General features: G+C 33.7%; 2 protein-coding genes across 3 annotated transcripts; both read left to right on the plus strand.

Moving 5' to 3' along the window:
• The first annotated feature begins 896 nt into the window (after positions 1–896).
• Positions 897–5,511, plus strand: LOC113868051 (TMV resistance protein N-like). 2 transcript variants are annotated; one of them, XR_003505208.1, is made up of 6 exons: positions 897–1,430; positions 1,709–2,816; positions 3,001–3,306; positions 3,408–4,202; positions 4,471–5,143; positions 5,237–5,489. XR_003505208.1 is itself a non-coding variant. In XM_027503605.1 (5 exons), exons 1-5 carry the CDS (start codon positions 943–945, stop codon positions 4,987–4,989), a joined length of 3,216 nt encoding a protein of 1,071 aa, XP_027359406.1. In that variant the 5' UTR covers positions 897–942; the 3' UTR covers positions 4,990–5,511. The 2 variants fall into 2 exon arrangements, 1 of the variants encoding a protein (XP_027359406.1); XM_027503605.1 differs by having other exon boundaries at positions 4,471–5,511.
• Positions 5,512–6,332: 821 nt separating this feature from the next.
• On the plus strand, positions 6,333–13,047 carry LOC113868052 (TMV resistance protein N-like). The gene is made up of 4 exons (XM_027503606.1): positions 6,333–6,841; positions 7,306–8,413; positions 8,572–8,871; positions 8,970–13,047. The coding sequence occupies exons 1-4, from the start codon at positions 6,333–6,335 to the stop codon at positions 9,675–9,677; spliced, it is 2,625 nt and encodes an 874-aa protein (XP_027359407.1). The 3' UTR covers positions 9,678–13,047.
• The last annotated feature ends 525 nt before the right edge of the window (positions 13,048–13,572 follow it).

A 13,572-nucleotide genomic window follows, 5' to 3' on the forward strand; every position in this document is an offset into this window, starting at 1 on the left:
AATATTATAGTAATATTTATATTTATGTATTTATTCATACGGATGATACATAACGCTAGTTTTCTCAACTCAAAGCCTCTTGTTCGTGTCTTGTATCAGGTGCTATTGAATAATGTGTATCAAGTGAGCGACTTTTGTTCACTATTTCTCATTTGCAGTTATTTTTCCTTACTTAATAACTTTCTCTTTATTTTAATTTTTTTAAAATTAAATAACCATAAAAAGTGGGTGTGATATTTTAATAAAAATAATATTTTCTAAAATTAACTTTATCTTTTAAAAATTAACTTATAAAAAAATTGTCCAAATTTCATAACTAATATTTTAACTGTATTTCTAATTGAAACTTAACATACCTCCTCATATTTAGGACTAAATATTTGGTGTGGGAAGTAAAAATTTATATATGATAAATTTTATTAAAATTATATGATATTATTGTATTTATAACATAAGTGCTATAGTTTTTAATAAAATATATTATTGATTCATTTTTTTATAGTGAATTTTTTAGTACACATTAAAAAATTGTTAGTAAAAAGTGTAATTAGTGAACTGGCACGGTGTGATTTCTCATGTACTTTTAACATAAACTTTTATTAAGAAAAATATTAGAACAATATATATCAAAGAAATTTTGTTAATGCGTATTTATGAATATAAATAAAAATTTAGGTGTAATAAATTTGTATTAAAAATTATAAATTTTAATACATAAATAACATTAAATGTTGTGATTTTTAATAAAAAATTATTTATTAATTTCTTATATTGGTGGACAATTTTTTAGAAGCTGTTCCAAGAATTACCAAGGAGTCAAACGAAAGAGGAAGGGAACTTTCTCCAAGCGATGTGGTACTATATATCTGTTTATTCTTGTTTGATTTTTCAGACACAACACCCTCTCATCCATATTCTGTACTCTTACTAACCTTTCTTCATATGGATGTGCCATACTCTCCCTCTTCTTTCTGTTATGGATTCACCTACGATGTGTTCCTTAGTTTTAGAGGCTCTGATACTCGCTACGGTTTTACTGGCAATCTCTACAAAGCTCTTTGTGACAAGGGAATCCACACATTCATTGATGATGAGGAGATTCAAAGAGGAGATGAAATCACAGCATCACTTGCCAAGTCCATTGAAACCTCAAGGATTGCCATAATTGTCTTCTCTGAAAACTATGTTTCTTCTTCCTTTTGCTTAGATGAACTTGTCACCATAATTCACTGCATTAAGGTTAAAGGTCGGTTGGTTTGGCCGGTTTTTTACGACGTTGATCCTTCTGATGTGAGACATCAGAGAGGGAGTTATGGTGAAGCACTGGCTAAGCATGAGGAGAAGTTCAAGGATAACATGGAAAAGGTGCAGAATTGGAGGAAGGTTCTACAAGAAGCTGCTGACATGTCTGGCTGGCACTTCAAGCAATGGTATGTTTTCAATTATATTTTGTTGCTTGTTGTATTTGTTGAACGGTTTTTCTAACGTGTGCTCTATGACACAATAAAAATTTCATATGGTATCATTGAATTTAATGCGTTGATAACATTAACTGATACAATTTTTAATAAAAACTTATTGATTTTTTATCATGTGCCCTTAGACACGCGTTATTAAACTGTTTGTTAAATTACTAGAATTTAAAATGTAGCAAATAAATATAAAAACAATGGATATATGATGTTTGGACTAACTTCATAATGGGCAGGGATGGATATGAGCATGTGTTTATTGGAAAGATTGTTGAAGAGGTCTCAAGAAAGATTAATCGTGTTCCTTTATTAGTTGCTGATTACCCTGTTGGACTAGAGTCACAAGTGCAAAATATAATTTCGCTTCTGAATGTTGAGTGTGATGATAGAGTTCACGTGGTAGGGGTCCATGGCATGGGTGGTATTGGTAAAACAACCCTTGCTCTAGCAGTTTATAATTTCATTGCCGATAATTTTGAAGGTTTTTGTTTTCTGGAAAACGTTAGAGAAAATTCAAGCAAACGTGGGTTAGTACATCTCCAAAAGATCCTTCTTTATGAAATACTTGGAGAGAAGAAAATTAAGTTGGCAAGTGTTAGACAAGGAATTTCAACAATACAACATAGACTTCAAAAGAAGAAGATTCTTTTGATTCTAGACGATGTTGACCACTCACAACAGTTGGAGGCCCTTGTTGGAGGATTTGATAGGTTTGGTTCTGGCAGCAGAATTATAATTACAACCCGGGACAAACACTTGTTAGCAAGGCATGGGATTAACAAAATGTATGAGTTAAAGAAGTTAAATCATAAGGATGCTCTTCTATTGCTTAGTTGGAAAACTTTCCACACAGAAAAAATAGATCCAAGTTACATGGATGTCTTGAACCATGTTGTAACTTATGCTTCTGGACTTCCATTAGCTTTGGTAGTAATTGGTTCCAACATGTTTGGGAAAAGTATAGAAGAATGGAAATCTGCATTAGATCGGTACAGACGGATTCCTAATAAAGAGATCCAAAGGATACTAAAAGTTAGCTTTGATTCTTTGGAGCAAGATGAGCAGGGTGTTTTTCTTGACATTGCTTGTTGCTTTAAAGGGTATCATTTGGCTGAGGTAGAAGACATACTTCATGCTCATCACAGTAACTCCATGAAATATCAAATTGGAGTGTTGGTTGAAAAATCTCTCATAAAACTTGGGTTTTCTGGTGAGGTGACACTACATGACATGATAGAGGACATGGGTAAAGAAATTGTCCGGCAAGAATCAGCAAAAGAGCCTGGGAACCGCAGTAGGTTATGGTTCCATGAAGATATAGTCCAAGTTTTAGAAAACAATAGTGTGAGTAAAACTGATAGGGATGGTTTGGTTTTTTATCTTTAACCTCTAGTTATCTTCTTTTGACAGTTCATGTTCTTATGGCACTTTTCTCTCTCTCTTCATAATAAGTTAATTTCTCTAAATATTCTGAAGCCCAAATATATATTCATATATTGTGATTGATTGGCATTTTTTGTATGAAAAGGGAACTAGTAAAATTGAAATCATAAATCTTGATTTCTCTTCGCATAAAAATGGAGAAGCAGCAGAAGCAATAGTAGAATGGAATGGAGAGGTCTTCAAGAAGATGAGAAACCTAAGAACACTTATTATTAGAAATTGTCAATTTTCCAAAGGTCCAGAGCATCTTCCAAATAGTTTGAAAGTACTAGAATGGCAGGGATATCCTTCACAGCATTTACCGTCTGATTTTCATCCAAAGAAGCTTGTCATATGCAAATTACAAAATAGTTGCTTTACATCACTTGAGTGCGCTGGGTTAGCAAAGAAGGCAAGTGTAATGAATTCATATCCACTAATTATGTAAATAAATTTACTTTAATATCATTCCTTTGATTATTGTTTCTTGTGTTTCCTTTTTATTTTTTGCAGTTCTCAAATATGAGAGTTCTAAAGCTTGACTGCTGTCAGTATTTAACACATATACATGACGTATCTTCTCTCCAAAATTTAGAAGAATTTTCATTTAGTGGGTGTAAGAATTTAATTACAATTGATGATTCAATTGGGTTCTTGAATAAACTTAAAATCTTGAATGCTGTAAATTGCATCAAGCTTGGCAGTTTTCCGCCCCTTAAACTGGCCTCTCTTGAAAAACTCGACCTTTCAGGTTGCTTGAGTCTTGAGAATTTTCCAGAAATATTAGGAGAGATGGAAAATATAAAATATCTTCATTTGCAAGCAACTGCCATAGAAGAACTTCCATTTTCATTTCAAAAGCTCACTCAGCTTAAATTTTTATATTTGTATAATCATGGAGTTGCTCAATTATCAAGTTGCATTGGCATGATGCCAAATCTGGCTCTGATTTCTGGTGTGGGATTGGAGGGGCAGCTATTGCTAAATCAGGACAACGGTGATGAAAAAGTGACCTCAATGTTGTCTTCAAATGTAGAACATCTTAATCTCCAAGACTGCAACCTGTCAGATGAATTTTTGGCATTAGGTCTCATGTGGTTTGCAAATGTGAAAGAGTTAGACCTATCCGCTAGTAATTTCAGTGTGCTCCCTGAATGCATAAAAAACTGTTGCTTTTTATGGAAGCTTGTTTTAAACAGGTGCAAGTGTCTTCGGGAAATTAGAGGAATTCCACCAAATGTAGAATATTTGTACGCAGGATGCTGTGAATCCATGACTCCGTGGAGTAGATGCTTCTTACTGAATCAGGTAATTTGTTTAACCGTCTTTCTAATGTATGACAAGGGAACACAATGAAAACCTATGAGTAGTAAGTTATTTTATTCAAAATCACATGATAATACTAAATTCAATGCATTGATAACATTAACTGCTAGAATTTTCAATAAAAAAAATTACTATTTATTGATTTCTTATGTGTCCTTGAACAAATGTTAGAAAAACCGTTTGTTTAAATATATTTGATTTGATAATTGATATTGTACTTAATGTTGTTGAACTTATTTATGAATAACAGGAATTGCATGAGGCTAGACACACTGAGTTTTTGTTACCAAAAACTTCAATTCCAGAGTGGTTTGACTTCAAAATCATTGGAAAGTCGATATCTTTCTGGTTTCGGAGCACATTGCCTGCCATAGTTCTCTGTTTTATTTGTTCATCGATACAGCAAGATCCTGGTATAATGGTGACTCTCAATGGCCAAAAATATTTCCGGGGCCCAATATACACAAACTATTTCTTGGTGGGGCATACAATTCTTTTTAATATGAAAATGGAAGAATTAAATGACTCTGTTGCACTTCTAGAAAATGAATGGAACCATGGGATGGTTACATTTGAGGATATGCATATTCATCACAGAGAAATTGGAATCCATGTATTCAAACAAAAAAGCGGAAAGGATATTCGATTCACTGATCCTTATAGAAAGAGAAAATCAGATTGCACTATAGACTTGAATTCACCACCTCTTCTAGGGAAAAGTAGAAAGCCATGCTCTTTGAATGATGTTAATACTCAGATCACTCTTTAAAACACAAATATAGATCATTTCTTTCAGGCATTGATTCTCATTCACGCCAAAGTGAATGGCATGATCCTCTAATTCGGAGACTTCACTGCTGAATTAGTTTGCCAACAAAGACAACTCAGGTACATTAAGTTCCTTTCAGATGTTGCAGTAACAGGTATATAAACCATTTTAAACAAAGTTTTTTTCTAGTATGATATAATCTTGTGTTTTTAAATATGTATTTTTAACTTACTTTGTTTTGTGACAGACATAATGCAATGATTAAATTATTTTATTACTTCAATACCAAAATAAAATTCTTTATTTGTTGTTACTGGTGGGGGAGCTGCAACTTGAAGGTCCGGTCCAAAGAGAATTTTGTAGAGGTTTATTTTGTACAAGCTCATTGAGGAATTTATGTTGATTTTATTGCTGTCAAGAGTTGTCAACGTTAAGTTATATTACAATGGAAAAACAGCATAAATAAATAAAGTAATGCAGAATGGCTTCAAATAATTAAGTAATCACAGAGTGTCTGTGTTCACAAATGCCAACCTCTTATTTCTTTCTTGCCTCTTCTATTATAGGAAAAAAAGAAAAAGATATCAACTGCATTTCATCTTTCTCTGGCTTCATGTCACCCACAGGTCAATATACCAATAGCACATAGCTTATCTATCAAGCAATGACGCAGAACATTATCATCTCCGATTACAAGTGAAACACTCATAACACAACATGTACTCGAAAACTTTGCAAACATTATTTAAACCCACATCATTTGCAAGGAAAAGCTATGGCATATAGTATTGTTATCAACCAATGAAATATCTATAAATGAATTTGAGAACTTGGCATAAGTTTAAACTGACATCATGCGGAACAAATTCAAATCTCAGTGGCTGTAAAAAAATATATATTATACCAAATAAATAACATATTGCTCAAGTGGGCCGTCAGGTTAGTAATATCACCCATATGATAATCAAAATACAACTGAAAAAAATATTAAAATTTTGAATTCAGTGAGAAAGCAAGAAAACAACATGGCCAAGACTAGTTCAAATTCATGACAGAAGCACTAGGATTTTGCATAACCGGTCAGAACAGTTTTTTAACTTAAAAATTAGTATTATATTTAAGATGGTTCACATTAAATAATGTTGAACATTGTTTTATTTGATCTCACTCAAGATAAGAAATTGGAATGAAATTTCACAATTGAATCTGACGATTGATCAGTCATCCACGTTGTGTTGCTCCTTGCTGTTTTATAACTATATAAGAGTTTCCATTCTTGTTACATTTTGGAGACATAACACTCCATTCATATTCCATACACTCTCATACTAACCTTCCTTTTCATGGCTGAACGATCATCATCCTCTTCCTTCAGTTATAAATTCACCTATGATGTTTTCCTCAGTTTCAAAGGCTCTGATACTCGCCTCGGTTTTACTGGGCATCTTTGGAAAGCTCTTCATGACAAGGGAATCCACACCTTCATTGATGACCGGGAGCTTCAAAGAGGAGATGAAATAACAGCATCACTTGTCAAGGCAATTCAAGAGTCAAGGATTGCCATTCCTGTCTTCTCTAAGGATTATGCATCTTCTTCTTTTTGTTTAGATGAACTTGTCAACATCATTGAACGTGTTAAGGCAAAGGGTCGGTTGGTTTTGCCAATTTTTTATGACGTTGATCCTTCCCACTTGCGACATCAAATGGGTATTTATGGAGAAGCATTGGCTAAGCATGAAGCAAGGTTCGCAAATGATGTAGAAAATTTGAATGATAACATGGATAGGTTGCGCAAATGGAAGATGGCTCTCAACCAAGCAGCTAGTTTGTCTGGCCACCATTTCAAACATGGGTACCCCACTTCATCCCTATTTTTCCTGTATTTTTTTATGTTCTATTGTCTAATATTTTTTTTTAAAATCTTAAAAAAGAAAAGAAATGTTTTCTTCTCTTTAACAAATTAGTTCATTGCATGTCAAACAATTGGAACCAATATATTGTTAATATATTAGCTGAAATTAGTTAAGAAGATAAAGTTAGTAAGCAAGCTAGTTAAAGTTAGTTGGTTCACTACTTGTGCATAACTTAAGTACAGTCAAGGCTTAATTGCATTTTCAGTCCCCCCACTTTAAGGATTGTTAAATTTGAGTCCCACAATCAACCATTCTATCAATAATATATAATTTATTTCTATTAATCTCTCTCAAATTTATTCTTCTTGTGAGCTCTACCATGTTTCTCAACATATAATATCAATACATGGATTTGATGAATTTAGTGTGACTTCAAATTCCTACTACCTACCTTGTTTGGCAGGCATGAATATGAACATGTATTTATTGGGAGGATAGTGAAAGTGGTCTCCAACAAGATTAATCGTGCTCCTTTACATGTAGCAGATTATCCTGTTGGATTGGAGTCTCGAGTGCAAGAAGTAAAATCACTTCTGGAATTTGGATCTGATGGTGGAGTTCACATGGTAGGAATTTATGGAATTGGAGGAATTGGAAAAACAACACTTGCTCGAGCGCTTTATAATTCCATTGCTGATCTTTTTGAAGGTCTATGTTTTCTCGGTGATGTGAGAGAAAATTCAACTAAAGGTGGATTAGTACATCTCCAAGAAATGTTTCTTTCTGAAACGGTTGGAGAAAAAGATATTAAGATAGCAGATGTCGGTAAAGGAATTTCAATGATAATCCATAGGCTCCGGCAAAAAAAGGTTCTCTTAGTTCTTGATGATGTTGACAAACCAGAACAATTGCGAGCAATTATTGGTAGGCCAAATTGGTTTGGTTCTGGAAGCAGAGTCATCATAACAACTCGGGATAAACATTTGCTAACAAGGCATGGGGTTGAGCGAAAATATGAGGTAGATGATTTAAATGACAAAGAAGCACTTGAATTACTTAGGTGGACTGCTTTTAAGGGTGGAAATTTTAATTCAAATTACATTGACATCTTAAATCAAACAATAGCTTATGCTTCTGGCCTTCCACTTGCTTTGGAAGTAATAGGCTCCAACTTATTTGGAAAGAGTGTAGAAGAATGGAAATATGCATTAGATAGATATGAAAGGATTCCTTATAAAGAGATGCAAAATATACTTAAAGTGAGCTTTGATGCTTTGGAGGAAGAAGAGAAAAATGTTTTTCTTGACATTGCTTGCTGCTTCAAATGGTATCCATTGGCAGAGGTTGAACATTTACTTCATGCACACCATGGTGATAGCATGAAACATCACATTGAGTTGTTGGTTGAAAAGTCTCTCATTAAAATTAGTCCGTCTCATGCTGTCATGTTACATAGCTTGATAGAAGACATGGGTAAAGAAATTGTACGACAAGAATCATTAGAAGAGCCTGGAAAACGCAGTAGATTATGGTTCCCTAAAGATATTGTTCAAGTTTTACAAGACAATACAGTGAGTAAGACTAATATTGATGGTTTGATTTTTCATCTTTAACTTTGAATTATCTCATTCTACTATTATATTTATAACATGTAAATTAAATGAGTGGGCTGAACTCCTTCCATACATCAATTTATTTTGATTCATTTTTTTCCTTTTGCTGTTGACAGGGAACTAATAAAGTTGAAATCATATATCTAGATTTTCCCTTATTCGAAGAAGAAGCAAATGTAAAATGGGATGGAGAAGCCTTCAAGAAGATGGAAAATCTTAAAACACTTATAATTAAAAGAGGTAGCTTTTGCGAAGGTCCTAGACAGTTTCCAAATAGTTTAAGAGTACTAGAATGGGTGAAATACCCTTCAAAGTATTTACCACATGATTTTCAACCTAAGAAACTAGTCATATGCAAGTTACCTAATACATGGATTACATCACTCGAGTTGGTTGGCTTATTGAAGAAGGCAAGTGTTATGAGTACACTTCTCTGATATTTATATATTAATATATTCACTTTAAAATGATTCCTTTGGTTCTTATTTATTGGTTTTATCTTTTTCTCTTGCAGAAATTCATGAATATCAGAGTTCTGGATATTAGCTTGTCTGAGTGTTTAACAGATATACCTGATGTATCTGGTCTCCCAAATTTAGAAGAATTTTCATTTAGACGTTGTTATAATTTGATTAAAGTCGATGATTCAATTGGGTTCCTAGATAAACTTAGAATCCTGAATGCTTCTAGTTGCATCAAGCTCATTAGTTTTCCACCCATCAAGTTGACCTCCCTTGAAAGTCTTCAACTCTCATATTGCTTTAGTCTGCAGAGTTTTCCAGAAATATTAGGAAAAATGGAAAAGATAACAGAGCTTACAATTTCTAATGTTCCCTTGAAAGGGTTGCCATTTTCGTTTCGAAATCTTACTCGGCTTCAAAAATTAAATATTAGTGACTGTGCAATGTCATTTTGCTTACCGAGTAGCATTGTCATGATGCAAGAATTAGCTGTGATCACCGTGGAGAATATGTGGCTATTGGCGAACCTGCATGAGGGAGAAGAAAAAGTGAGCACAATGGTGTCATCAAACGCAGATCATCTTCAAATGATTAACTGCTATGTGTCAGATGAATTTTTTTCTACATGTCTAACATGGTTTACTAATGTGAAAACGTTAGAGCTGATTGGGATTCATACTTTCACATTTGTTCCTGAAAGCATTAAAGAATGTCGCTTTTTGAAAAGGCTTAAATTGGATGTTTGTAATCAAGGTAGTTAAAATCCCGATTTGAATCTTAAAATCTTACGATTTTACGATTTTGGAAGTCTCACCGATTTAAATCGTGGATAAAATCCTAATTGAGTAAAATCCTTGTAAAATTCCGATTTGAATCATAAAATCCCTCAAATTGTGGGATTTTACGATTTCACTTCGATTTTGAAAATTTCTAGCGAAGTCTATTTTGTTGAACCCTATCGTACGCCTCTTTCATATATCTCCTTTTTATGGAATCTAATTTGCCTCTAGCAGCTTTAAACCCTAACATTGTTGTCAACATTCAACAGTCCTCCTAGTGCGTGCAACCTGGTCTGCAACTAAATCTATTGTTGTTGTTCTTGCATCTTTTCTATTCTGGTCTATTTTTTATTCATGTAAATGCATTACATTCTTATGGAATAAATTATGATTTGTGAGTGCTACGTTGTTTAAATACTTTTACTGATTTGAAGCTTTTTTCCCTTAATTTATGATATTTTATATGAATAATATGAATTTATATCATATATATGAATTTTATAAAATCTTACGATTCAATTTACGATTTTACGATTTACGATTTTCACTCTCCTTTACGATTTAAAGTAAAATCCCGATTTTAACTACCTTGTTTGTAATCATCTTGAAGATATTAGGGGGATTCCACCAAACTTGTCAAGTTTCTGCGCATTAGACTCTTTGTCCTTGACTTACTCGTCTAGAAGGATGTTACGAAATCAGGTTTTTCTTTTTAATATTTGATTTGATAACTGATATTTTGATAGTGTACTTAATGGTTCTGCTAATATGAATTATATATGGCAAACAGGAACTGCATGATGTTGGAAACACCTTCTTTTGCTTGCCTGGAGCAAGGATTCCACAGTGGTTTGAGCATCAAAGCATGGCACCATTAATATCTTTCTGGTTTCGTAACAAGTTTCCTGTGATGGCTCTTTGTTTTGTAATTGAACCAATGGATATAGACCATGATATATTTATACCCATCGTGATCGTCAATGAAGAGATAATGAGTATAGAGCAATCACATGAAAGTTGCTTTAACTTTGTCTGCCCAAGATTTACTGATCATGTAGTTATTTTGGGTACAAGATACATGAATTTTGTAGACAATCTGGATGAAGTACTTTCAGAAAATAACTGGAATCATGTGTTGGTTTCTATTGGTATGAAATCTAATCATATCCCAGCAGAAATTTTTATAAAGAAAACTGGATACCATGTATTTGAACAAGAAAGTTGCATGGAAGATATCAGATTCACCAATCCAGCGTTGATGAAAGGAAAGCATAGATTGGTGGACATGGAAGATTCCCATAGACAATATATGCAGCACCAAACAAATTGGGATTCAGTGGCTTTGTTAGAACCACATGTGGGGAAGGGCAGCGGGTGGCTATCAATTGTTCTACCTCCAGCAGTAAAAAATAACGAGAATTGGGATTCAAATTTGACAGTATCGTCCCAGCAAACACATTTGGCTCAAATGGCTTTATTGGAACAACATCCACAGGGAAGAGAGTGGCTTTCATTGCATCCGCCTACAACATTCATTGATGATGTCCAAGGTAAGTTTGTTTATGCTGATTTTTTGACAAAACTTATGTTCAATTCTTTCGGTACTATTTTTCAATCAAAATTAAAGCTTCATTTCGGTAGAAGGTGACCTTCTAGTGCTGTCACAGTTTAATGAGGTGAAAATCTAATTTTAATTAGAAATAGCATTCTGTTATATAGGAACATATTTGATAAATATTGATAACTTTCAGATAGAGTATTAAAAAAGAAAAATTCATTTGATAATAAACTATTGGTTGTAAGTCATCTCTGGAAATGAATCAACAATTCGAAATGAAGCTTTAGCTTTTTGCTCAAAGTTCCTTCAAATCCCAAAACCTCTGCTTTCCCTTGCCATTCTTATTTGTTAGCAGGGCGTGGATATTTGTGTTACCTTACATGACCCTATGATTCAATAAATGAAGCTTGTGCTTTTCTTAGAAACAGAACCAAACCTTTAACCAATTTGGATGGCCCCTACTAGTTCCTTCAACTCTAGTTGAATAACATGTTTAGGAACACCTGATCAATTCTAGTCCTAAAAGGATCATAGAAAGTATAAAAGACTTCTGATTGACTCATCTCAAACTCAATCACATATAAAATATAGTTCAACACCTTCAAATTTTCAAATTCGGTTTTACTATTTCATTAGCACTAGAATTCACTCTTTTTACACCTTTTGCTCATTGCTGTTTTTGGTTCACGACCTTTTTTTCTGAGACTGTAGGAGCACAAATAGAAAATCAACAAGTATAGGCTCAACATATGTCGAAAATATGCACATCAAGAACTCACTAATTTCAAGAAATATTGTATAATTTAATATGACTCTTCATACCTAAATCAAAACATTCAAGAAGGAAATGTTTTAAAACAATCAAGCAGCTTTTCATCAGAAATAATACTTCTCCTTCGTCGGAGACTTGTTGGCATCAAAGCCATGACCTAAACACAAAGGATTCAAGAGACATTTCCCAAAGGTCCCTACACTACCTAATGCGTCCTTTGGCAAGGCTGATGGGTACCTAAATCCTTCAAGCAAAAAAGAGTAACATTTACTGGATAGTAACCTAAATAACTGTTATGACATGCTAAAAAAGAAACAAGAAAAACTCAAATGTTGAAACTTCCTCACGTTAGTTATTTCACTGTTATTTGCATTTCAAATTTGACATCTCCATTATGTTCAGAACTCATACTTGTTTCATTTTAGTATTAATGAACCTTCCAAAAGAAGAGGAGGACAACTGGAAGTTAGAAGAACCTCCTAAGAAGAAGTCAAAAGTTTCAACCTCCACAAGTGCAGCATCCAATGAACTCACCAAACCATCAACATCAAAGGTATCTTCCAAAACTTTCTTCTAAGTTACGATAACTGAATTTTCATATCCTGAATTTCTTTTCATTACATCCCAGCACCATAAAATCAATAAGAGCAAAATTGTAAAAATGTAGAAACTTTTGTTTACATCAATCCCTTTACACACAACATTTTGATTTGATATCTTATTACATTTCTATTTATCAGGGACATGATATTGAAAAAATTATTGTCGAAGCTGTCCCTTCGGATGAGGATGGCCTAGTTATCTATAAGAGAAAAGCAGCAACTGAAGAACAGACTTCAAGCACCAATCAGTCTGCTCCTATGGAAGCTAATATTGCTCATGGTTTGACTGCAGTTGCTGCAGATATAATGGCTACATCTCCTCAACAAAATCTTCTAGAGACAACTCCAAGTTACAATGAAAGAGATGCTCAACAAGTGAAGGCTCTATCTACCTACCTACCTCCTGAACCCAACCAAGTTCCAATGGAAGAAAATTCTAAAAAAGAAACAGCTTCAAGCAAAAGTCAACTCATTCCAACCCAAGTCAACTCTCTGGCAAATGAAGTCTCCACTAGCAACTTCCCTCTTGATTCAGATGCTATTAATAAATTGATTGAAGATGACCCACTCAATGCCATTGAGAACATCCTGAGTGGGAAGATATCAATTTCTTCCATGACTCAACAATGTACCACCCAAGCAGGTCAACCTGAGGTCCAAAGGAAAAGCTCTATTATCAAAGCATTATTTAAAGAACTCACTGAATTGTTGACATCTTCAGACTTGAGAGATCTTATTACTGATTATAAACACCAGTCGAAGGTCTTTTTTATTATTGAAGAACTAGAAAAGAACTCAAATAGTATTTCTTCTACCCAACAATCTTTTGTTCAAGACTTCAAGGCCTTTTTCTCCAATGTCATCATCACACAGAAGAAGTTTGATGATGCTGTCACAAGAAAAGTGCAACTTGACTTGGCTAAAGAAAAATTTTGCCACAAGTGT

The sequence above is a fragment of the Abrus precatorius genome, unplaced genomic scaffold (genome assembly GCF_003935025.1).
Source record: "Abrus precatorius isolate BTA unplaced genomic scaffold, Abrus_2018 Scaffold5, whole genome shotgun sequence".
NCBI lineage: Eukaryota > Viridiplantae > Streptophyta > Magnoliopsida > Fabales > Fabaceae > Abrus > Abrus precatorius.

Coding starts and splice junctions, on each gene's coding strand:
- LOC113868051 (XM_027503605.1), top strand. CDS start 943: ATGGATGTGCCATACTCTCCCTCTTCTTTCTGTTATGGATTCACCTAC. Junction 3,307..3,407: donor GCGCTGGGTTAGCAAAGAAG/GCAAGTGTAATG, acceptor TATTTTTTGCAG/TTCTCAAATATGAGAGTTCT. Junction 4,203..4,470: donor GATGCTTCTTACTGAATCAG/GTAATTTGTTTA, acceptor TATGAATAACAG/GAATTGCATGAGGCTAGACA.
- LOC113868052 (XM_027503606.1), top strand. CDS start 6,333: ATGGCTGAACGATCATCATCCTCTTCCTTCAGTTATAAATTCACCTAT. Junction 6,842..7,305: donor GGCCACCATTTCAAACATGG/GTACCCCACTTC, acceptor CTTGTTTGGCAG/GCATGAATATGAACATGTAT. Junction 8,872..8,969: donor GCTTATTGAAGAAGGCAAGT/GTTATGAGTACA, acceptor TTTCTCTTGCAG/AAATTCATGAATATCAGAGT.